This window comes from Martes martes (assembly GCF_963455335.1).
Source record: "Martes martes genome assembly, chromosome: 14".
NCBI lineage: Eukaryota > Metazoa > Chordata > Mammalia > Carnivora > Mustelidae > Martes > Martes martes.
In genome coordinates, this window is record NC_137902.1 from 58987640 (window position 1) to 59014555 (window position 26916).

The 26916-nt window shown below is 35.2% G+C and overlaps 1 protein-coding gene across 1 annotated transcript in view; it reads left to right on the forward strand.

Moving 5' to 3' along the window:
* CTNNA3 (catenin alpha 3) overlaps positions 1–26916 on the forward strand; it is a 1754201-nt gene that overhangs the window by 1182644 nt on the left and 544641 nt on the right. Inside the window, exon 11 of the mRNA XM_080823473.1 lies at positions 26220–26376. Coding sequence (XP_080679599.1) covers positions 26220–26376 — 157 coding nt within the window. The remainder of the gene's footprint in view (positions 1–26219; positions 26377–26916) is intronic.

A 26916-nucleotide genomic window follows, 5' to 3' on the forward strand; every position in this document is an offset into this window, starting at 1 on the left:
AGACTATATTACTAAAAATAAGGCAGGACTTTAAAAAAAAATGTTTTCTACTAAAGCAATACCAATTTACATTTATTAAAAGCCTCCTCTGTTTTTTTTTTTTTCAAGTTACATACTCACAAGTCATTGAAATACAAAATGGACCAAAGTGACATTTGTGTTCTCAGCAACTCAAAGCTTGCTTGTATGATTATCTTTTCCCACATCCTTGGAAAGAGTCTTCTCAGCTTTAGAAAATATTCAACATTAAGTCTTTCAGTAAAGATCTCCTGCCTTTATAGGAAGAAAAGAGATTTTATAGGTTATGGCTGCGTGGTACAAAGAGGAAAAGGAAATTTACTAGGAGGTTGGTCATTCACTGGGAAGCTGGCCATTCTGTATCTGTCATGGTTAGCACATTAAAATATTTAATACCATAGGGACATTATAGCTGATGAAACCTTGGGTCACTTTTCTGTGTCAAGTAAATCCTAAAATACCATTAAGTCTTTTGCATTAACTTGTTTCAAGGGCTGAGGCAGTAAATAAAATTACTGATGTAGTTGGCAAATAGAATTGGTTGTCCATTAGGCTCAAAGTAGATAGAATAAAATTAAAATGCTGAAGAACAAATAGATATCTTAAATGGGTTTAGCTAAATTCTGAAAAGGGCTAATTCAGAAATTTTCATGAGTTCCCTATTTCACCATAAGCAATAGAAGAAACTTTTAAAATCAGCTCATAATTGTGAATGAGATGTTGTTACATGCTACTCAGAGCTTCCCTCATAATTGAAATGAGCTTGAGAGATAAACAGAGATGATGAAAGGAAAAACTTGAATAGCTCTAATAGATCTTCATTTTTCCCATCTTTGAAAATGTAATTCATGTTTTATTTAAACAAAAATAAATTTAAAAATAGAAATACCTTATAATTCCTCTACCAGAAGTAATAGTCATACTTAGAGGTATAATCTTTTTAGATTTTCAGTGATAGATATCTCTATACATAAAACTAAATTGTATCACACTCATGTTTTTAACATATTCTTTCTCTTCAAATGTTTTGAATTGTCTTCCATGTTATTCAAACATGTTCTGTGATGTAATTTTTTGTGGCTGCATAATATTTTATTAAAGAGCCTTCTTCTAATTTACTTAACTAATTTTATTCTGGTTATTTATCACCTTCTATTTATTTATTATATACTACCATGGTGTCTTTAAGTTAAAATTCAGTGTATATTTGAGATTATTTCATTAGATGCATTTCTAAAAGTGAATTTCTATTTCAAAGTCTACAGATTAAGAATTTTAAAATATGCATGGCCAAAGACTCTCCATACATAGAGAGAGGAGCTCCTTAAATGAGTCTTTAGCAGCCATTTGGTAATATACATCTCTGAAATGTACAGTTAAAATCCACTGAGTAGTGGGAGAGAAAAGAAGATACCTCTCCCCTAGGGTGAATACATATTTTATAACCTAAGAATCAATCTATGAAAAAAAAAATTCTTGACTTTCAAAATGTAAAGACCACCTCTCAAGTCTTCGTATTATAGAATGCTTAATATGTGTTATGGAGGGAAGATTGGATGACTCTTATACAACATTTGCCTAACAATGTGTTAAGATTTTTTCATGGTTTAATAAAAGGACTGAGTGATAAATGCATTCATTATGGAAACATTTTTATAATATGGGGAAGTAGCTTAGATGAAGGGAACAAATTTAAGGCTAATTAGGACTTTATGGAAAAACATTTATTGGGATTCTAATACACCAATATTTTTGCAAATGATCTAGTAGTAGAAAGTACACAAAGCACCAAAGAGATGCCAAATTAATGTGGTTAAATTTGAGGAAGTATTTACAGTTCTGGGAGATTGAGGAGAAATGAAAGAAATCAGATTCTTCTGCTATATAATTACAATGTAGATTGAAGAGGAAATCATTGGAGCCACTCCTGTATGATGATGAGATTTAAGCAGGGATTATAATAACAAAGAAGAGCCTGAGAATCACTGTAGATTCTCCATTGAAATCACTGTATTGCTTTTTTAACAAATAGGTTTAAAATGTTGATAATTACTAAGGTTTGCTTGAGGGTTATTGAGAAGAAAAATCTCAGAACAAGTTAGTATATGCCATAAATATTGCATGTAGGTCTAATTATTATACTTTGATTTTTTTTTTAAGTGAGTATGGAAAAGACCCAGGTAAAATTAAAGAAAATAATCAGAAAAATTTGTATATGAGAATCATCCATTTTAAAAGATAAAGGCTGAGAAGGAAAAATTTCTAATTTCTTATAGAATTTACAAGATCTATAAATGGAAGACACAGCATTACCAATTCATAGACTAGAACTTGGAATGCCACTCTGTCAGTCAGCTCCCTAGACCCAGCTCTGGTTCTTCCAAATTCTAGATAACCTTATACTAGGTGGGTTGTTTCTGTATTGCTTTTTTAAGAATTATTTTAAAAGGAAAACAAATGTAAAGATACTGCTACTGAAGCTCACCTTTAGCAACTTATGTAAGAAATAATTCAATCTTATTTCTGCAGTTTAGAACATCTATTACGCTAATGACTTTCAATCTGGGTCTTGTTCCAGAAACTATTTTTATTTTTTTTAATATCCATAGTAGCTGATACCTGTGGCAGGTGTCTGTCAGTGTTCACATGGTCCTCTCTTGTATCTCAGTGTTGGATTTCAGAGTGAATAGCCCAGAAGAAATCCTTGAGATGTCTTCGGTACAAAATGGTGGTTTTCTTAAAACACAGGGACAGTACTCATGGGCAGAAAGAGCTGCACTGGGGCTGTGAGGAGTGACTGATTATATACTTTCAAGTTGAGAGGAGGTTAGAGATAGGATAAATCTCTACAGAGTATGGAAACAAGGTTTCCAGGACCTTGAGGAGGCTAGCTATTGTTAGGAAAAGGTCATTTACTACTGTCTAATAAAACCTTAGTCCTGAGACCCTTCAGATTTATATCGGTGGGCCATATGCTTAGATGATGATTGCTAACATGTATCTTGGGGGTAGAGATAAAGAAGTTTCCAAAGAAAACTTTTTATGTGTTAAAGTAGACTTACAGGACCTGGAAATCAAGACAATGTTAAGCTAAGATTGCCTTTTTGCCCTTAGCAAAGTATCAACATTGATACAGTTGTGTTTCTAGAGGAAGGTCACTTTGCTGTGTCAAGGATTTGCCAATGGGCTGTAAGTTGTAAGGAAATTTAATTTTTTTCTTTTGCCTTTGTTCCCCACATCAATAGCAAATACATGTGGCAGTTCTCTCAGTCAGTGGTAAATGGTCTTCTCTTATATTCTATTTCAGTTGTATTTCAGTTTCTTCTTATCTTAAAGATGATCATCTCACTTTATGGGATGTGATCACCTCTAAACTAGGAACTGCCAAAGTGAATTTCATGTACAACAAATAACTTGTATTTTAAATGAAACCATTTCAAACATATCAGCCAGACAGTCATTTTGTCACAATGCTATTATTGACAAACAAACAGAAATTTCATTTTATTGGCAGAGATACTTCACATTTAAGTTTTCTATATAAATGTCCTGTCATTCCAAAGAGATAATACATTCTAGTTCAGAGATCATGGCTTGTATTTTTATCCCCACTGTTTAAAACAGTAAGGATTTAATGCCCATTTTTGTTATTGGTATTTGTAATGACTTTGGTTCTTGTGTGTGTGTGTATATGTGTGTGTGCATGCATAAAAACATGAAAGATAGCTTTCTAAGATGGAGAGAAAAATGGGTTAATCCATCTTCTGAGTTAGTAAGAAAGGGAAAGAAACATTTATTAAACATCAACCAGGAACTATTATACATATTTCATTATGTAATTTTAATCTTTTAGATAAGTGCTTTAACATTTAGTCTGCCTATGAATAACCTGGAGATCTTGCTAAAATGCAGATTTTGATTCAGTAGGTGTGGGATAGGACCTAAGATTCTGCATGTCTAACAAGCTCCAGGTAATGCTGATGGTGCTAGTCAGCCTATTACACTGAGCAGTAAGGTTTTACATAATTCTGTGAGGTACTATAATGATGATGACAGCGCTTATGATGAAAACAATAGTAGCTAAGCATACACCATCTTGCTGAAGCAAGAATTCTGTGAGATTGGTAAAATAGATCTAGTGAGTAAACAAAAATAAGTGAAGTTGAAGAATAATGAAATAAATACAGTGAGGGAAGAAAACTCACGATATTGAAAATAGGTTAAACCTGAAAAGTAAAGTGAGTTAACTCTCTCTCTACACATGCTCCTTTCCTACTTAGCTGAACTCTAGCTAGGATGGGTTTTCTTTGCAGTAAGGCAGTATTGTGACCAAAGAAATTTATCTTTTCTTTAAATCCTCAGCACCTCCTGTCAACAGGATGCTTCAAATCAGCAGTTCTCTTCATGCTTTCAGTGGTTAGTCTATACAGTGCCACATGCAAGTGATCTTTGATAATTATTTGACAGGTTCATCAGTTAAGTCTCAAATGCCTGATTCAGTGATCATGTGTATGCTCTAAAAGCACGCAGGCTGAACTGCCTGAAGAACAGTTATATTGGTTGCCACACTGCCCCATTCTACAAGTTTGCCATAGGAAGGGCTGCTTAAGCTCAAAGTCAATAGGCCCAAGGTCACTCAATACTCCAAACACAGCAGATTTATATGCACTAAGCTCTGGAAACCTATCTTTCCAGGGAATAGCAAGTCTGCCTATGCTAAATGCAATCAAGTCAATTACTTTACCATTTCTGAGGCCACTGCCCTGAAAGTGTCAGTCTAGGGGACCCTGCTAAGTTTTATGACAAAGATATTTCACTGGTCACTGAGCTAAAGACTGTGCTAGTCTGATTTTTTTATACAGGTAAAGGAAGCAAAGAGGGTGGGGAAAAAGATAAAAATACTGTCATTAAAGGGTAGTCAGTGAGGAATTGATTATCTTGAGGCAATGGAACCCTGGGTGTGTTCCTACCCTTAGGGGATAGTCTGTAAGAAAGAGTGTGTTACCTAACGTTAAGACAAGATTGACTTCCTGAAGGAGTGGTTATTACTTAATGGGGGTGGGGGAAGGGTTACTTTGTGATATGTCCTGAGACGTGACTTACATCTTTTGGCCTTTCAGTACAGTAAAAGGCTCTTAGAGAAAGGCCTGAGAACATGGAGTTCAGTTTTCTTCTGCTTTGAGAACATTGATCCCTCTTGCTAATTTTAATAACCTCATTCTTAAAGCACTGAGAAAAGTGAAACAAATGGGGCCACAGAAGTTTGCCTTGAGTTTATCTCACATAAACATAGATAAACTACAAAGTCTGTACATTAATGAAGGATCTTCCAAAGTTAATGGTAGAACTGTTGTATAGACTGGGTTCTACATCATCACCTATCTTGTCTTTTTGTGTTTATCTGTTTCAAATCTTTATTTGCATTATAGTTAGTTAATATATAGTATAATATTGGTTTAAGGAGTAGAATTGAGTGATTCCCCACTTACACATAACACCTGGTGCTCATGATAACAAGTGCCCTCCTTAACACCCATCATTTATCTAGCCCATCCCCCATCCACCTCCCCTCCAGCAACCCTTCCTTTGTTCTTTAAAATTAATGGTCTCTTATGGTTTGCTTCCTTCTGTCTTTTTTTTTCCCTTCCTTTCCATATATTCATCTGTTTTGTTTATTAAATTCCACATATAAGTGAAATCATATTTGTCTCTCTCTGATTTATTTCACTTAGCATAATACTCTCTAGATCCATGAGATCTTCGATCTTTGATAATTATTATGCTAAACTCAATCAAGTCAATTACTTTACAATCACTTGCAAATGGCAAGATTCAATTCTTTTTGATGGCTGAGTAATATATACAGATGAAAGGTGGGCCCTGGTGCACTGGGTGACAGTTGCTATGTCCAGTTTCACTGCATCCCAGTCACACCTGGCATGTCCTCAGTCTCATCTTGGGACAGCTGACCATGAGCAAGGCACTGGCTGGCACATCATAGACATTTAATAAATATTGGCAGAAGATAGAAAGATGATAGATAGATAGATAGATAGGTAGATATCACATCTTTATCCATTCATCAGTTGATGGACCTTTGCGCTCTTTTCATAGTTTGGCCTGTCTTGTATTTGCATTCAAGAATATTAAACCTTGAATATAGGTGAACTCTGCGCTCTGACACAAAGATGTGGTCTGGTCTTTGTGACTGTGGCCCCAATCCTATTCTTTCTTACTATTCCTGATCATTAGGAATGATCAGGAATAAGTCAATGGTCAGGTTTTATACAGGAACTGATTGCTACCTTTTCTCATATATTGGACATTTGTTTTTATAACCATTTGTCAAACTGAAGAAACTACTCACATTACTTGGGAAGAGAAAACAATTTCTCTAAAAGAAGAAGTCTGCTGCATACAAGTAAATGAGACACCCATAATTCTAAATTTCAAGTAAGTCTTTTTAGGGGGAGGTGTAAAAATTATTTGCTTTTAATTTAATCTTGAATTTTTGCAACTTACAATTTTGCTCCCCCCAAACCATAATCTGTACCCTTTATTTTCATCATGGAAATTAATGGAACCACCACTAATTAACTCGAGCCAGAGACTTAGGAACTATCCTTGAGACCTTAATTCTCATCCCTCACATTCAACTGGTCATGGTTCTGTGAATTCTGCATGTTAATGATCCCTTGAATCTTGCTTTCACTGCAGCTATAGCCTCATCTGGCTATGAAGAAACATGGACCACTTCCTCATATTGCTCAACACGAGGGCTATAAATGAGGTTAGAAAATCTAAGGAAGCATAGTGTCTTTTATGTCAGAAAACTCAGTCATTCTGGAAATTATGCTTGGCCTGCATGATGGAGAGCATCCAGTTCTTCCTAATCCATTACATAAAATGACATTAGCTCTTCAAATTGACCGTGCCAGCTGCTAAAAGCCATTGTAGGTTTGTCACCTATATTTGCCCAGAGCAAATTTCCTCCTGTTCATAACTTTGTGTCCTACTACTCAATCTAATTTACATAGTCCAACTCCCAGGAAGCAGTAGTACTTTATTCCTGGGTTCTATACATAGCCCAGTGTATTCAAATCTGTAATTAAAAACCATAGCCTTATTTATCTTTTACTATGCATGTTATGGCTCAAGCCTGCTGAGCACAAAATAAATAACACTTTAGAATTAAGAATTCTTAGGTCTACATTCAACAAAGGGGGTATTTTCCAGTATATATTATCATTATATCTTCCTAGGGTAATATCTATCAACTAATTTATTTGTAACTGAGAGTCCAGATTGTTTGACTATTTGTTTTCCTTAAGAAACATACTCACAAAGAGAGTTCTCTTGAATGTAGGCCATTGCTTCTTCAGTATCTAATTATTATAATAAGTAGTACATCACTCTGGTACTTTGCATGCATCAGTGAATATGCTTCAGCAATTAAGGACTCTAGGTCCTGGAGAGTTAAATAAACATCCAGAACTTTTATGATTTATTGTGACCAAGAAGTAGTCTTCTCCAATGTAGTAGAAAATCTTAAATAGTTATGTTTATAATTATTTGATGGGGAAACATGGTTATTTTTCCTTTCCATTTCCAGACTGAAAATGACATTCTCCTTAAATGCTTTTTTTAAATGTAATTACTTTTATTAACATATAATGTATTATTTGCCCCAGGGGTAAAGTTCTGTGAATCATCAGGCTTACACATTTCATAGCATTCACCATAGTACGTACCCTCCCCAATGTCCATAACCCAACCACCCTCTCCACACCCTCCTCCTTCCAGCAACCCTCAGTGTGTTTTGTGAGATTAAGAGTCTCTTATGGTTTCTCTCTCTCCCAATCCCATCTTGTTTCATTTTTTCCTTCCCTACTCCCCACAACCCCCCACCCTGTCTCTCAAATTCCTCATATCAGAGAGATCTATGATAGTTGTTTTTCTCTGATTGACTGATTTTGCTCAGCATAATACCCTTTAGTTCCATCCACATCATTGCAAGTGGCAAGATTTCATTTCTTGAAACAGATTATTCAAATCTTGAAATAGTATTCCATTGTATATATATACAACATCTTCTTTATCCATTCATCTATTGATGGACATCTAGTTTCTTTCCATAGTTTGGCTATTGTGGACATTGCTGCTATAAACATTCAGGTGCACATGCCCCTTCAGATCACTACATTTGTATCTTTGAGGTAAATACCTAGTAGTGCGATTGCTGGGTCATAGGGTAGCTCTATTTTCAACTTTTTGAGGAACCTCCATGCTGTGTTTCAGAGTGGCTGCTCCAGTTTGCATTCCCACCAACAGTGTAGGAGGGTTCCCCTTTCTCCGCATCCTCTCCAACATCTGTCGTTTCCTGACTGGATAATTTTAGCCATTCTGACTGCTGTGAGGTGGTATCTCATTGTGGTTTTGATTTGTATTTCTGTGATGTCGAGCACTTTTCATGTGTCTGTTGGCCATCTGGATGTCTTCTTTGCAGAAATGTCTGTTCATATCCTCTGCCCATTTCTTGATTAGATTATTTGTTCTTTGGGTATTGAGTTTGATAAGTTGTTTATAGGTTTTGGACACTAGCTCTTTATCTGCTGTGTCATTTGTGAATATTTTCTCCCATTCTGTCAGTTGTCTTTTGGTTTTGTTAACTGTTTCCTTTGCTGTGCAAAAGCTTTTGATCTTGATGAAGTCCCAATAGTTCCATTTTTGCCCTTGCTTTCCTTGCCTTTGGTGATGTTTCTAGGAAGAAGTTGCTGCAACTGAAGTCAAAGAGTTTGCTGCCTGTGTTCTCCTAAAGGATTTTGATGGACTCTTGTCTCACACTGAGGTCTTTCATCCATTTTGAGTCTATTTTTTTGTGTGGTATAAGGAAATGGTCCAGTTTCATTCTTCTGTATGTGGCTGTCCAATTTTCCCAACACCATTCATTGAAGAGACTCTCTCTTTTCTGCTTTGTCAAAGATTAGTTGACCATAGAGTTGAGGGTCCATTTCTTGGCTTTCTCTTCTCTTCCATTGATCTATGTGTCTCTTTTTATAGTACCATGCTGTCTTGATGATGACAGATTTGTAATAGAGCTTGAAGTCTGGAATTGTGATGCCACCAACTTTGACTTTCTTTTTCAATATTCCTCTGGCTATTCGAGATCTTTTCTGGTTCCATACAAATTTTAGGATTATTTGTTCCATTTCTTTGAAAAAAATGAATGGGATTTTAATAGGGATTGCATTAAATGTGTAGATTGCTTTAGGTAGCATAAACATTTTCACAGTATTTGTCCTTCCAGTCCATGAGCATGGAACATTTTTCCATTTCTTTGTGTCTCCCTCAATTTCTTTCATGAGTACTTTATAGTTTTCTGAGTACAGATTCTTTGCCTCTTTGGTTCGGTTTATTCCTATGTATCTTATGGTTTTGGATGCAATTGTAAATTCAAATGCTGACTCTTAATAACTTAAACAAAATTAAGAAAATGCTTTTGGTGAACTAATACCTTGTTAGTATGGTTCAAATTATCTCCAATATACTTGACTGTTCAGTAGTAAGTAATTGTATAGGCTGGATGTTATATCCAAAATTTGACAGATTAAGGAAAAAGATACAAAGATTGAATTGCCCAAACTATAGACAAAGCTTCTAATTTGAGAAAGGCAACACAATTTCATTCTCAGCAGATTTTTTTTTTCTCTCTCTCTCCATATATATGTTCACACACAGAGATAAACATAAAATAAAATATAATACTAGCTGAAAAATATTAGTATTTTTTACTTTTCCAACTATATATTGGTAATTGGATAGATTATAAAGCCTAAATGTGTGGTAAAATTGCTACAGTATTTCATAATGGGCTCTTCAGCTTGAATTTGTTCTCATTTCCCATATTTCCCATTCTGACTGATAGCTGACAAAGTCACATAATTAAATCTGAAGAAGGAGCAAAATGGCAAATCATTGAGGATGGTAATTCAGTGGGGAGACTGCTATGTCTATATTCACCTTCTCTAATCTGGTCCCCCTAAAATTGAGCGCTGGATATATAAAATAGGGAAAACTTTGTGGTCGAGTCCATTGATAGATGATCCTCAGCTTGGAATAGCCCTTGAAAGATCTTAATATGAAGAGTTAGCCAAAACTTTTCTGTGGAACGAAAACCTTATCAGTGCCTCTAGCTTGCTTTTTTTTTCTTTACTTTTTCTTTTTTCTTTTTTTTTTTTTTTTACCCTATGATTCCATTGTTTAGTTATAAATAAAACAGTATGAACATATATTCATCATCCTAGGTACTGATATAAGAGCTCCTTGTAGGGATGGACTTGTTCACTTAGGAGAAGCTTTAATGAGTGTGTAGACCTGCCGGGTAGAAGGAATTTTACACTGAAACCCTAGTTATATGGGAAGGGGATTCTACTTAACACTCTCCGCACACGCTGGAGAAATAACATCAAAACCCTTGCTTTTTGGTAATATGATAAATGTGGATCAAAAATGTATCAAATGAACTCAGTGTTGACTCTAATGAATGTCCCATTACATAGTGAGATAAGTACTCAAAGAAAAGGGACATTATATTTTATGACAGTATATCATCAAGGAAACTGACCTATATTTGGTAAAGCTTCTCTGAGGAAGTCATGTTTGATGTGAGCTCTATTAGATGAATTAGAGTTACCTAGAAAAATGTAAGCAAGGAAGAAGAGCAGAAAGTTAGGGGACTAACGTTACTGATGCTAGAGAGATAAACAAGTGTCAAATATTTCAAGGCTTTAGATTTGTGACTTGGAAATATCAGTTTGCAGAGAGCAGCTAGGAGTAGGGTTAAAGCTACTTCAAATGACCACTGGTGGGCGCCTGGGTGGCTCAGTCGTTGGGCGTCTGCCTTCAGCTCTGGTCATGGTCCCAGAGTCCTGGGATCAAGTCCCACATTGGGCTCCTTGCTCAGCAGGAGGCCTGCTTCTCTCTCTCCCACTCCCTCTGCTTGTGTTCCCTCTCTCGCTCTGTCTCTCTCTGTCAAATAAATAAATAAAAATCTATAACAAAATAAAAATAAAAAAGAAAATGATCATTGGGAGATAATGGTAACATGGAGTAGGGTTGTGGCAATGGACACAGTATCCCAAAAAAGTACTAGGTAAAGAACATTAAGGAAATTTCTTTTCCAGCGATTTCCCAGAGGGAGAGAGAAAGAATGAGAACAAAACAATAAGAAAGGGAGACAGCAAGTTATCCTTGACTATTTCAATTTAATTTAATCCTATACCCTGTATACATATGGTCTTTACACATTTTGGAAGCTTAGGGAAAATATTGCTTTTATGATCTGGATTTTATATACTCATTAGCCTTTATTAAATATTTTTGCATGGATTTTCTCCCTTAAAACCATTAAAATAAATATTTTCTGAGTTTGTCCTGTCTAATGTTTTCTACCTTAGATAAATAAAATAAAAAGTACACAGCAAATATTTTTTGACAATTAAAAAAGGTAATCTAATGTTACAAGAACTCTAGCTAAGGATTTTAGATAAAACGAAGTTGAATCTTGAGAAATTTCAAATATATGGAGGAAATATCTAATTCCAAGCATTCAAAATTGCCAATATATGCTTTTTTTTTCTTTTTAACTTTAGCCAACCTCTTATTATAAAACATATTTTGGTGATTTATGACTAACTTGCATTTTGCCATTATGTTTATATGGACTTGGATGTTGAATTAGAAGAAACTGTGTAATGTTATATTATTATTTTATAAAATTCATTTCAGAAGGGGGGTTATTAATTTGGCAAAGTTATCAAATTCTTTTTTAATTTCTCCACTTGGACCAAATGATTTGGAAGATAGATATTTCTTCTACTCCAAATTTTAAACTATTAAATCCCTGAGTAGCAGATTATAAGGATCTAAAAATCTCTGTTGCCTCTGCTTTTTCATCATTGGAAATTAAGGCAGTTTCCATTACCTAAAGTTCTAATATACATTATTGGTTTCAGAATTTTTTTAAGGCAAATTTTCTCTTATTTCAGTTTTGTGTTATGAAAGTATAGTGTTTCTATAGATTCGATTTTCCTTACATTCATATTTATTTAACCAAGGAACATTTTTATAATTAGAATATCAAGTGATTGTTGAGTCTATCAAAATCACAAATTATATGTATATGTGTGTTTGTGTATTTAGTGTTTAAGTTCCCAAAGTACTCTGTATTTTTTTCCCAAACTATCTGTATGGAAACAAATATTCACAAGATGTCTAATTTGGTACTAGGTAAGTATTAGTTGTTTTATTTAGCTAATTAAATTCTGCTAGTGACCTTTGTAATAAGCATTTTATAACCATTACAGATAAGGAAATTGAGGCTCAGAGAGTTAACAGTTTGTCTAAAATTACATAAACTAATAAGTAATGGAGCTGGTCTAAATGGTGAGATCTAATCTTAAATTCCATTTTCCTTTGTCTAACAAAACCTACTTACTGGTGATTTTGTTATAGTATACTAAAAAAGTCAGTTGACATTCTTTTCCTTGCTCATTTACTTATTTGATTTGATAGGTTATCCTGCCTTAATAATTAGTATAGAGGAAAGGGAAATAAATTGTTGGATTTTCATGTGGAAATGATTGCCTTTTATAGATCTTCTGGGAAGTATTATTTTTCTTGTTTATTATATTTTCTATGACCTAAATAGTACTAAATTGCATTTTTCTCCTTTTTCTCTAGGAGTATGGATTAAGACTTAAGAAAGCTCATATTATAATACATAATGGAAATATGTATCTTTCTTTCAAAAAAAGCCATATGCCCCAGAAATCAGCTTGCCCCCCTCCCTTTATAAAAATTACTTAGGGAGATGATTCAACCTGAATCTAAGCACAAATAAAGAAAGCAAAAGCCATCCCTTTGGAATTAGAACTATTAGAAAAGAAGAAACTTTACCAGTAGAAAATGAAAAATGAAAAGATAATCATGATTTAAAAAACAAAAGTATGAAGAGTTAAGAGGATAGACACAAGAAATCCAAAGGTCATGGGTGGGTGGGTGGTGAGAATGCTTCTGCTGCCTTGTCTAAATGGATAGAAAACTCTAACACTAGCCTCCCTGAATAGTTAGCACCACCCTTAGATGTATATAGAAAACCAAAAGGAGATGGACAAACTGCAACAATCCTACTTAGATTCAGGACTCTGAGACTCTATTACTTACAGTGTTATTTAAATTAGGTTGATTTCCTGTATGCTTTAATGAATACATGCTTAGTCTTTAGTGTATGCTAAAAACAACAACAACAACAACAAAAACAAAAAACTTACTGCAGTTTTTTATATGTGTATCCAAAGGTGAGCTGAAGCCTCCTGAGAAGTTTTAGTGTGAATAATCCTGTCATACCCAGATCATCCTTTCATGGAATAAGGAGATTACAACACTTGTGAGACCAAAGTTGAGGACAGTCTAATAAATTTTCTACAAACCTGTAGGAGTCCAGGACAAGTTATGTATCCTTACCACACCCTTTCCCCAGCCCTAAAATTCCATTCACATTCAACATAAAGATGTGACTATGGAGATTCATGATGACAAATATTGCATGGCTTACTTAAAATGCAAGGGGAATTTCTCATAAATGAAATAAAATGAAATATAATAAATGAAATAAATGAAATGAAGACAGAAATGGAAAAAAAAAAGTTATCAAAACTAAGGAAATAGGGGGAAACCAGCACAGAAAGTGGGAAACAAATGGTAGTAGAACACCTTTTAAGCAACCGAGAAAAGGTTGCACAGAATTGGGGCATTGAATTTGATGTCACTACTGTGATTGTTACAATTCTAAAATTATTATGATCTTACCAATTTAAGTGAACGTCATATAAATTCTCCTCACATACTAGCGTAGATGTCTTTGAGGTATCATATATCTAGTTATTTTAATTTTCTCTACATGCCGTGACACTGAGGTAATCAGACCTATAGGTTCTTACACATAACTCACCTTTTTAATCCACAAAGTGCTTTTGTTATATTAACTAAGATTTTTGAGATTATTTGTATCAATGTCAGTGATGAAATATTTCTAAGGAAAAATTAAATTACTTAGATTTATTTTCACTTTTTAAGTAATTGTTTTCAAAAATCTTTCAAGAGAAGAAGTATATGCATCAAATGATAGCATTAAACCTGTATGTTCAAATCTGATGGTACCTTAGAGAAATCCCTACACACAAGTGCTGTTCTCCACACTTACCCTAGTGCACACATACCAATAACTTCTGAGAAAATGAGTCCTAGGAGAGTTAGTAAGACTTCTGTGGACAAAAAATCAGTTTGCAGCCAAAGCAAAACTCTAACTTAAGACTCTTGGCTCCCAATCTAGACTTCCTTCTATAACTTTGCGTAAATTATTCCATCTCTTTGTGCCTCTTGCCTTGCCAGTGAAAAAGGGAATACTGGTAGGACCTTCCTCACGGGGATTAAAGATGTTAATGCAAATTGAATACTTAGATTCCTGCCTGGAACATTTCAGGCTGTCAATATTAATCCTATGGTTAGCACACTATTTTCCTATTTGCAACCAAATTTTAGAAATAAAATAGAAATTCTTTCAAAAAAATTGTCACATGAAAAGGGAACGGAGGGAAAGGAGTCACTTGCCTGTACAGGGATTAAATGTAGAAATTTTAAAAAAGCTTCTTTATCTGGTACTGCAATTTTCCCTAAGGAAGCAAAGTCGATGCTTTGTTATCAAGACAGATTTCAGATGAAATATTGCAGTGGAATCTGTGTTAGTTTTATCATTTCAGACTACAGGTAGCTTTTCATGAAAAATGCACAGTTTGGCTATATGACCAGGCTGTGGGGGCCTGAAACTCATAATTTTGAGGGCCTTTTTTAAGAAAAATGTATTTTTTAGAATGCAAAGATAAATGACAACTAGTTATTAATTTTAAAATGCTGATAAATATCAAAATATCCCAAAATCCAAAAAAGTGATATACTATTTATATTACCATTTTTTAAAATATTTTATTTATTTGAGAGAAAGAGAGAACACAAGTAGTCAAAGTGGCAAGCAAAGGGAGAGGGAGAAGCAGGGACCACACTGAACAGAGAGCCCAATGTGGGGCTCAATCCCAGGACCCTGGAATCATGACCTGAATGGAAGGCAGACACTTAACCAACTGAGCCACCCAGGTGGCCCAACATTTGTATCATTATACAACAGACCTATATCTATGAAACTTTACTTTCTTTTCTTCCCTCCCTTTCCTTTTTTGTCCTTTCCCTCTCTCTCCTTTGTTCCTTTCTTTTTTCTTTCTGCTGTACACCGTTTATCACCTCTTAAATGACAGCAATTAATTTTGTAATGTCACTTTCTGCAGAGAAACTACGAAGGTGATTTGAACTTTGTTTTTGCAGAGGAAAGAAGGGGGGCATACAATTAGGGGAAACAAAGGTTCTGTCATAATATGATGTCAACACAAGTATGAACATAGAAAAGGACATATAAAGAGGTGAATCTGATCCCAAAATGCTTGTGGCAAGTTTTACTAGAACAAGAGACCATGTGAACATATGTCTAGGGACTCTCCAGTGTCTTAGATAGGCATGTACAAGGGAGAGGCCCTGAAATACAAACTTCTGAGAACTGAAGGGAGACAGAGAACCTTGGGAAAGCCTATAAATCCTAAATATTATGAATCTGGTTTAGATGGATAAGAATTTCCCAAGGCAAATGAGAGAAAGATGTAATAAAAATACTCTATCTGAGTTTATATTAAAAATGGCAGGGGCTTAGCCTAAGCCATGCTGAGGCCTTGGCCACATATACTACTAGAAAGTATAGGAGCCTGAAGAAAGTAGAATGGGATCTTGTGAAACTAAACTGGTTTTTTGCAGAAGTGCCAGATAATCTGATGTACAAAGTCTAATGCAAGCCAGATTGAATAGGCATCTATGAGGATGGAGAAATAAAGATCATTCAGAAAGAGAATCAGCATCAAATACACCCTTTAACAGTGAGCATGGGCAGTGAGTGCAGTTGGGATACCAAATACCAGATACAGAGGAAAGGGCTGAGGAGAACTCTCAACACATCCTGGGAGGGGGGTTCATTTTCTACTCCTGTAGCTCACTTAACTCATTTTTTTTTTTTAACTTGCCTGACAAAACCCAACTCAAAAAGTCCTTTTTTGCCTAGGTACCCAAATTGGAAAGGAAGAAGTAAAATTATCATTGTTCACAGATGACAAGATCTTATATTTAGAAAACCCTAAATGTCTCTCTCTCTCTGTTTCTGTCTCTCTGTGTCTCTCTTACACACACACACACACACACACACACACACACACACACTATTAAGAGCTAATGAACAAAGCTGACAAAATTGCAGAGTACCAACTCAACACACAAAACCAGTGCATTTCTATATACTGACAATAAATAATCTGAAATGGAAATTAAGAAAGCAGTGCTACTTGCAACTGCATCACAAAAAATAAAATGCTTAGGAATAATTTTAACCAAGTAAGGGGGTGAGTTATACACTGACAACTATTAAAAATGCTGGAAGAAATTAAAGAAGACTTTACTAAATGGAAGGAAATTTTGTTTATGGACTATAAGACTTAACTAACAGTAAGATAAAACTATTACCTAAAGCAATTTGCAGATTCAATGCAATCCTTCTCAAAATCCCAACAATGATTTTGCAGATATAGGACAAACACATCTTAAATTCATATGGAATCTAAGGCTACCTCAGCTAGCTTAAACAATCTTGAAAAAGAAGAACAAAGTGGGAGGACTCACATTTCCTAGTTTCAAAAATTATAACCTCTAGTAATCAAATCAGTATGGAACTGGCATAAAACAAGACTTAGAGAATTATAGGCCAATGGAATAGACTAGATGGCTCAGATATAAACCTGTGCATATCAGGCTTACCTTATTTTATTATGCTTCACTTTATAGCAGTTCACAGATATTGTGTTATTATTTTTATGTTTTTATTTATTTATTTTTATTATTATTATCTTTTTTTACAAATTGAGGGTTTAGGGGAATGCTGAATCAAATAAATCTATTGCCACTATTTTTCTAGTGGCATTTGCTCACTTGGTGACTGTGTCATCTTTTGGTAATTCTCACAATATCTCAAACTTTTTGAAATCATTATTATATTTGTTATGGTGGTCTGTGATCAAAGATATTTGAAGTTACTAGTTGTAGTTGTTTTGGGGTACCACAGTGCCCTATATGTCATCTTATATAGATGACAAAGTTAATTGATAAATGTGTCTGTTCTGACTGCTACACAGACTGGCCTTTCCTCTGACTCTCTCCCTCTTCTCAGCCATTCCTATTCCCTGATATGCAACAATATTTAAATTAGGCCAATTGATTGATAGCCATACCAAGGCCACTAAATTCAAGTGAAAAGGAGAGTTGCACATTTTTCACTTTATATAAAAAATGTTTAAGCTTATGGAGAAAGACATGTCAAAAGTCAAGATAAGCCAAAAGTTGGCCTCTTGTGCCAAGTAGTTAGCCAAGTTGTGAAGGAAAAGTTCTTGAAGGAAATTAAAAGCCCCATTCTGGTGAAGACATAAGGGACAGAAAGTGAAACAGCCTTATTGCTGATAAGGAGAAAGTTTGAGTAGTCTGGATAGATCAAAATGATTACAATGTTTCCTTAAGTCAAAGCTTAATCCAGAGCAAGGCCCTAACTCTTGTCAATTTTATGAAGGCTGAGAGAAGTGAGGAAGCGACAGGAAAAGTTTTGAAGCTAGCAGAGGTGGTTCATGAGGCTTAAGGAAAGAAGCTGTCTCTATACCATAGAAGGGCAAGGGGAAGCGGCAGGTGCTAATGTAGAAGCTGCAGCAAATTATCCTGAAGACTGAGCTTAGACAATTCATGAAGGTGGCTGTACTCAACAAAAAATTTTCAATGTAGACAAAACAACCCTATGTTGGAAGTAGATGTCATCTAGGACTTTCATAGTGAGAGAGGAGAAGTCAATGCCAGACTTCAAAGTTTCAAAGACAGGCTGACTCTCTTGTTAGGGGCTAATGCAGCTGGTGACTAAGTTGAAGCTCATGCTTATTTACTATCCCCCAAAATCCTCAGACCCTTAAGAATTATGCTAACATGTTCTGTAAATGGAGCAACAAAGCCTGGATGACAGTATATCTGCTTACAACATGATTTACTGAATATTTAAAACCCATTGTTGAGAACTACTCAGGACAAAAGATTCCTTTCAAAATATTACTGCCCATTGACAAAGCACCTGGTCATGCAGAGCTGTGGTGAAGATATACAGTGACATTAACATTGTTTTCATCTCTGGTAACACAACCATTCGATAGACCATAGGTAAAGGAATAATCTCAATATTGAAGTCTTACTAAGAAATATGTTTCATAAGGCTCTAGCTGCCTTAAATAATGATTTCTCTGATGGATCTGGGCAAACTAAATTGAAAACCTTCTGAAAAGAATTTACTATTTGAGATACCATTAAGAACATTTGTGATTCATAGGAAGAGGTCAAATATCAACATTAACAGAGTTTGAAAGAAGTTGATTCCAGCCCTCATGGATGAATTTTAGGGGTTCAAGACCTCAGAGAAGGCAGTTACTACAGATGTGATAGAAATAACAAGAGAACTAGAATTAGAAGTGGAGCATGAAGATAGGACTGAGTTGCTTATTTTTTTTCTTTCCTTAACTTAAAAAAATAATTCTAGTATAGTTAATATACAGTTATATTAGTTAGAGGTATACAGTATAATGATTCAGCAATTCTATACATTACTCAGTGCTCATCATGATAAGTGTACTCTTACTCCTCTACCTATTTACTTATCCTTCTACCCACCCCCCTCTGGTAATCATCAGTTTGTTCTCTATAATTAGGAGTCTTTTTTTGTTTGTCTCTTTTTTGTTTGTTCATTTGTTTTATTCCTTAAATTCTACATATGAGTGAAATCATATGGTATTTGTTTTTCTCTAACTTATTTCACTTAGCATTATACCCTCTAAATCCATCCATATTGTTGCAAATGGCAAGCTTTCATTCTTTTTTATGGTTTTTTTTGTGGCTCATTAATATTCCATTGTGTGTGTATATATATTATACCTTCTTTATCCATTCATCTCTTGATAGAAACTTGGGTTGTTTCCATAATTTAACTATTGTAAATGCTACAATAAATATGGCGGGGGGGGATACATCTTTTTGAATTAGTGTTTTCATATTCTTTGGGTAAATACTCAGTAGTGGAATTACTAGGTCGTATGATAATTCTGTTTTAATCTTTTGTGGAACCTCCATACTGTTTTCCACAGTGGGTGGTTGGACCAGTTCCCATACCCACCAACTATGCACAAGAGTTCCTTTTTCAAATAAGTTACTTCTTATGGATGACCAAAGAAAGTGGTTTCTTGAGATGGAGTCTACTCTTGGTGAAGATTCTGTGAAGATTGTTGAAATGAAAACAAAAGACTTAGAATATTACATAAATTTAGTTGATAAAGCAGTGACAGGGTTTGAGAGGATTGACCCCAATTTTAAAAAATATCTTACAGTGGGTAGGTCTATCAAACAGCATCACATTCTACAGATAAATTTTTCATGAAAGGAAGAGTCAATTTATGGAGGAAACGTCATTGTTGTCTTATTTTAAGAGATTGATACAGTTACCTCAACCTTCAGCACCTACCATCCTGATCTGTCATCAGCCAAAAACATCAAGCAAGACCTTCTATCAGCAAAAACATTATGACTCACTGAAAGCTCAGATAATGGTGAGCATTTTTAAATAATATTTTGTTTTATCTTATTTTTTGAAAGAGAGAGAGCGTGAATGGGGGAAAGGGCAGAGGGAGAAGCGGGGAGCACTGATGCAGGGACCCCATTGAGCAGGGAGCTTGATTCAGGACTAGATCCCAGGACCCTGGGATCATGACCTGAGCAGAAGGCAGACATTTAATGACTGAGCCACCCAGGCACCTCTTTAGCAATGTTTTATAATTAAGGCATGTACATGGTTTTGTTTTTGTTTTTTAGAGATAATGCTACTGAACACTTACACTATAGTATAAGTAGTTCTATTCTTTGCACTGGAAAAAAAATATTTTACTTGTTTTGTTGTGGTTTTCTGGAACAGAATCTGTAATATCTCCAATGTGTGCTTATGTGGTTAAATGGTTTTTGACAAGGATGCTAAGACCTTTCAATGGATAAAAAGCAGTCTTGAACAAATAGTACTGGGAAAACTGAATATCCACATGTTAAAGAATGAAGTTGGGGGATACCTGGGTGGCTCATTTGGTTATGTGTCTGCCTTCAGTTCAGGTCATGACCCCGGGACCCTGGGATCAAGACCCACACTGTGCTTCTTGCAGGGAGCCTGCTTATGTGCATGCATGCTCTCTCTCTTTCTCTCTGACAAATAAATTAATAAAATCTTAAAAAAAATGAGGTTGGACCTTATCTTACACCATGTACAAAAATGAATTAAAAATGGATCCAAGGCCTTAATATAAAAGCTGAAACTGCAGAATTCAAGAAAAATTAGGACAAAAACTTCATGATATTAAATTTGGTAATGATTCCTTGCATATCAGACCAAGAACACAGGAAAGTAAAGAAAAAAATAGATCCATTAGACTTTATTAAAATGAAAAACTTTTGTGCAGCAGAGGACACTACCAAGGGAACAAAGAGGCAAACCATAGAATGGGAGAAAATATTTGTAAATCATATATCTGAAAAGAGTTTAATGTCAAAAAATTTTTAAAAATTCCTAAAACTCAACAACAACAAAAGAATTCAATTTAAAAAGGAGCAAACATTCTGAATAGATATTTTTCCAAAGAAGATATACAAATGTCCAATAAGCCTAAGGAAAGATGCTTAACATCATTAGTCATTAGGAAAATAAAATCAAAACCACAATGAGATACCACTTCGCACCCATTATGATAGATATATTTTTTAAAAAGACAGAAAATAAGTGTTGGCAAAGATGAGGAAAAAATGGAAATTTTGTGCTTTGTGAGAATGTAAGAACCTGCAGCCATTGTGGAAAATAGTATAGTATTTCTCATAAAAATTGAATATAAAATTATCATGTGATTCAGCAACTTTGTTGCTGGTTATATACTTAAAATACTTGAAAGGCAACACTCTACCACATATTTATGAATCAGTGTACATAGTAGCATTATTCACAATAACAAAAAGGTGGAAAAAAAACAATTTTCATCAATAGAAGAATGGATAAGCAAAATATGGTATGTACATATAGTGGAATACTATCCAGCCTTAAAAAGAAATGAGGTTTTGGGGTGTCTGGGTGGCTCAGTGGGTTAAAGCTTTTGCCTTCAGCTCAGGTCATGATCCTAGGATCCTGGGATCGAGCCCGGGATGGAGCCCCGCATCGGGCTCTCTGCTCAGCAGGGAGCCTGCTTCCCTTCCTCTCTCTCTGCCTGCCTCTCTGCCTACTTGTGATCTCTGTCTGTCAAATAAATAAATAAAATCTTTAAAAAAAAATGAGGTTTTGACACATTCCTCAACATGGATGAACCTTGAGGATATTATATGAGGAAAAGCTAGACACGAGGTCAAATATCATGATTCCATTTCTATGAGGTACCTAGAATAATGGAATAGTCAAATTTGTAGAGAAGAGAAAGTAGACTAGGGTGTTTTAGGGACAGTTTATAAATATAGTAATAACTAAGACTGACATGCTTAGTGTACCAAGAAGCAAAGATGAATACAACATGGTCCTACCTATGAAAGAGGCTCATATGAAGCAGACATGTGTAGAAACATTCATGCAATACCATAAGTATTTCATTATATCAACAAACAACTTTTAAAACTCAGAATACAGTTCCATTATCTGGTTATAGGGAATAGGACAGGTTTCACAGTACATAGTAACATTTCAGCAGGTTTTTAGAGATAAGAAATATTTCCTCAGATGGACCAGAGCAGAAAAATGAATAGAACAAGGATGTTAAGGAAGTTTCAGTTGTAAAGGCAAAACCATAGTGGTGTAAAGATACACAGTATCACCAGGAAATGGAGCTTAAGACAGTATGGCTGGAATATAGGCTAAAATGGGGGTTGGGGTGTAATTTTTTCAACACATTGAACTGTAGGTAAGAGCCTGCTTGTGGAGGTTTTTAGACTGTGATTTGGAATGAAATGGAATTCGGATTTTATTTTTAGTCAACTAGGATTCTACCAAAGGTTACCAACAAGAGAGGGTCACTTCCTCATTTGAGAAAGAAATGTGCTTGTAGCAGGGAGAATGGCTTGGAGTAAAACTGGAATTAGCTAACTCTTTAGGAGGTCACTAAAATAGTCCTGTTAAGATGTAATACGCTCCCGAAGTTAAAGAGACTCTTTCAGACATGAGCTGACTAGGTGATTCACAGGGTCAGGGGTGGTTCTGACAGGTACACATCTCAACCATAATCTGAAGGAGAATGCTTCAGAAAGCAACGTAATGTATTTAATTCACTTTTAGTTATGCATGAAGAGGATTTAAGAACTGTCTTTTTTTCAGTGCCTGTGTGGTTCAGTGGATTAAGCCTCTGCCTTTGGCTCAGGTCATGATCTCGGGGTCCTGGGATTGAGCCCCACATTGGGCTCCTTGCTCAGCTGGGAGCCTGCTTCTCCCTCTCTTTCTGCCTGCCTCTCTGCCTACTTGTGATCTCTCTCTCTCTCTCTCTGTCAAATAAATAAATAAATAAATCTTAAAAAACAAAACAAAACAAAAAAAAACAAAAAACCAAACTGTCTTTTTACCCCCCTTTAGAAATATAGCTAAAATGCTAGGAGAGTGACATTCAAATGAAGATTTCTTCTGCCTTACTTAGGGTTAGCACATCTTCTGAATTTTGTCTGCTTTTAGATTTAAGCTAAATATGGGGAGAGTCACGTAGGATAAAGTTTTCTCATAGTGTGCACTGTTGAATCAGATAAATTGGATCAGAAGCAGAACTGAAAATGTCCTTAGAAAATATAGCCTGTCTCATATTCATGACTCCATATTTCCACTGAGGGTTCCACACCAGTATGCCTCTCTGTGAAGACATAATTTCAGCACAACCACATGTGTACACAGTTGTCCAATTGCAGGGACAATGAAACACCAGAGACCAGAGCCTTTGCAGTCTACACAAACGTACATTGTAAGTTACTAGGTTAATAAAATTCTAAAACTGAAGTCAAAGAATATTGCACAGTAGTTATTTCTAAAAGCAGTGTGTGTTTCCTTAAAATTCAATGTGTTCCTCTTTCATAAAAAAGAAATAAAAGGAGAGAATATCAACATAATATTTTTAAGCAACCATTTCCTCCCCTCCTCTACTTCTAATAATTCGTTGAAAGTCATTTAAGTAAGGTGCAGCCGTTAGGTTACTGAGCAGAAAATGTTTCTTGTTTATTCTTATTGCCATCATATTTTGGTGAAATCTGAATCCTGTGTCCAATATTCTGCTACACCATCGACTCCTGTTTTCCAAATCCAAAAGCTGTTTTAGTCCTCATTGTTCTTGACTCTCCTACAGCATTTATCCTTTCAAAAAGGTGTTCTTCCTCATCTCTTTAATACCTTTGTTTTCTGCCTCCTTCTTGATGATTCCTTTTCTCATCTTTATCACTTGCAGTTTGCATTTTCCTTCTATATGTTGGAACTTCCCAAAGGTATATTCTCTTCTTCTTACCATTGCCTTGATTTTCTTCCAACTCTTATTACTGTCTCCTTTCTGCTGAACATTCCCTAGGAGGTAAGGTTAGGCGCTGTCTTGCTTCTAAGCCACTGTGCATGTTATTGCCCCTTCCTAAACGGGTTTCACCTTATACTAATTTCCACTTATTTTTCAGATTTGAGGCCTTGGGAAACCTTTCCCATGTGTTACAGGCATCTTGTGATACTTTCACAATAGCCTCCATGTGAAAGCTCTTATCTCTCTCTTTCAAATAAAAAAATAAAATCTTGGGGCACCTGGGTGGCTCAGTGGTTAAGACTCTGCTTTTGGATCAGGTCATGATCCCAGGGTCCTGGGATTGAGCCCCGCATCGGGCTCTCCGCTCAGCGGGGGCATGCTTACCCCTCACCCTCTGCCTGCTTCTCTGCCTACTTGTGATCTCTGTCTTTCTGTCAAATAAATAGAATAAATAAAATCTTAAAAAAATAAATAATATCTTGAAGAAGAAGAAGAAGAAGAAGAAGAAGAAGAAGAAGAAGAAGAAGGAAGAAGAAGAAGAAGAAGAAGAAGAAGAAGAAGAAGAAGAAGAAGAAGAAGAAGAAGAAACAAATATGGTAGAGTCTTTTTGATAGTGATGTCAGTTGCCAGTGTAGAATTTGCTACATTATTGCTACATAAAACTAATTTCTTTCACTGCATGGACAAATACATGGGTAAATAAATGACAACTTTTTTATGAGGTCCAATTCCATATCTCAGGTAACCGTGGCTTGTGGGAGAGCCAAGTCACTTCAAAGCCAACCTAATAGGAAAGTTGATATCTAACACCCCTCATCAACACTCTCCTCCCAAACAATTGAACATGTTTGTTTCTCTAATCCTGACTGACTTTTTTTTTAACTCTCTGAACTCTTTTCCAACTATGCTAAGATCATTTTCCCTATTACTGATGGAAAAACCTTAGTAATCATCTTTCCTTGAAGAATAGCTTCATTTATTCTGAGTGTACAACTAAAAGGTTTACCATAAAAAATCTGAAAAATTCAGTTACACACACTAATAAATAAAAAGCACTGGAAATTCCACCCCTCTGAGAGAACCAATGTTAATTGGTGCATGTATTCATTTAACTTTTATCCCTAGCATATTTGCATTTCAGTGTTTGCTGTGGAGCATAATATTTTATAATCTACTGTTATTGCACTATGTTGGATGTATTTTCATGTCCTTAGAAGGTAATTTTCCACAGATTTCTTAATGGCTGGGTGATATTTTTGGCAGTAATTGACCTATCCTCATCCTTTCTTAATTCATTGGAAGTTCCATCAAAACCTTTTCATTACCTCCACCCTTGCTGTCCAGGCTCTATCTTACTCCCATAACCTCTTGCAGTAGCCTCTGTTGCCAGATGAAGTCTTCTAAAATTTAGTTCTGAGCAAATTGCTCAAAAGTCATAATGACTCTTCAGTGCCTTCCAAATATGGGCACTGTCCTGAGCAGGACTACCAAGTACTCCTGTTGATTTCTTTTGTACACCCAGTCTCTAGGTAAGACTGCTCACCATTCTCACAGCATTTCCTCTGTCCCATCATTCTTTTCCAATAATGATTTAACCTAAATGGCCAATTCAGTGGGAGGCCTTACTGCAATCACCAACTTCCTACCCTCACCACCGCTTCATTCCTTATCCCCCTTCTTATATATTTTTCTCCTTGGTTCTTAAAACTATCTAACAGATCATATATTTTGCTTATTTAACTTGTTAATTGCCTCTGTGCTGTAACTGTAATAAAGGTTCCATGAAAGCAATGATTTTTGCTTCTTTCTTGTTTATTGCTATATCCTTAGAATCTAGAACAATGCTTAACAAATAAGCAATCAGAATATATTTGAGGTACTGAACAAATGAATTAAATAATTAATTAATTAGTTAATTAATAATGAATATTCACTGGCAAAATTCTACAAGACCTCAGGGAAGCCAAAGCTCTTATTCCAGTGCTTTGCATATATTCACATTGTGCAATGTGAATTCAAATGACGAGTTAACATGTTACTCTTCCTTGAAATCTTTCTTTAAAGTTTCTGCTGTCTAAAGACTATTGACCATTATTTGTGGTTATGACATGTATTGCTTACTGAACTGAGTTATATGTTGCCCTTCCCATTGAGTAATAAAAAAGTTCCTTATAGGCGGAGACCAATTATCTTTGTAGCTCTTGCAGTTCTTAGTGCATTGATACTCAATAAATAGCTCTAAAAATAATTAAATTATTGCCACAAATAAAATTAAATTCTTACCAAAAGTGAAGAGGGAGTTAGAAGGGGATCTTTGCCATTTTCCCTGTTGTTAAAGATATATGTATTTTCCATTTTAAAGAATAGCTTTTATCTTCACAATTGTAACTATTTCCAAAGAAATCACTATGTGAACATTCTACATCTTTGCAGATCATTAATGCTGCACTTGCTTTGGCGGCAAGACCCAAAAGTCAAGTGGTCAAAAAAACCATGGAAATGTATAAGCACACGTGGGAGAATCATATCCATGTCCTCACTGAAGCTGTAGATGACATTACAAGCATTGATGACTTCCTTGCTGTATCTGGTACGTTTTTGATCTTTTAATTTATATATTTAATCTTGTCAATTTTCTGAAACAGGTAATTCTGAATATAACTAATTTTATGCAGTATGATGAGACTCTTGTTAATGATCATCTTTCTCAAAGCAAAGTATTGCTATTTGTGATCTACTCTAGGATAATGAGCCTCAAGCTTGCAGTCCTTACAACTCAACAATTTACATTGTGTCTCTAAAAGAAACTCCTATTCATAGGCAAAGCATAATTGAAAATAGTAGCTGGAAATCTTAGACATTTTCTAGCTTTTTGAATAAATAATCATTTTCCCCTTTAATATATTTATATCTTTTGATTACTCTGTACTTCTTTTCCAACAGAATTTTTCTCCACTAGAAAATTTAGATAGATAAACACACAGGAAAACTCTTCATTGATTTGAGATAGAATATGTACTTCAGCTTCCAGTATATGTATTTGAATATTGGTGATCTAAATAATCAAATAAGTCTAAACATCTGACTACATCAGTTACAGATGGGCTTGAAATTCCATGTCAAACCTACA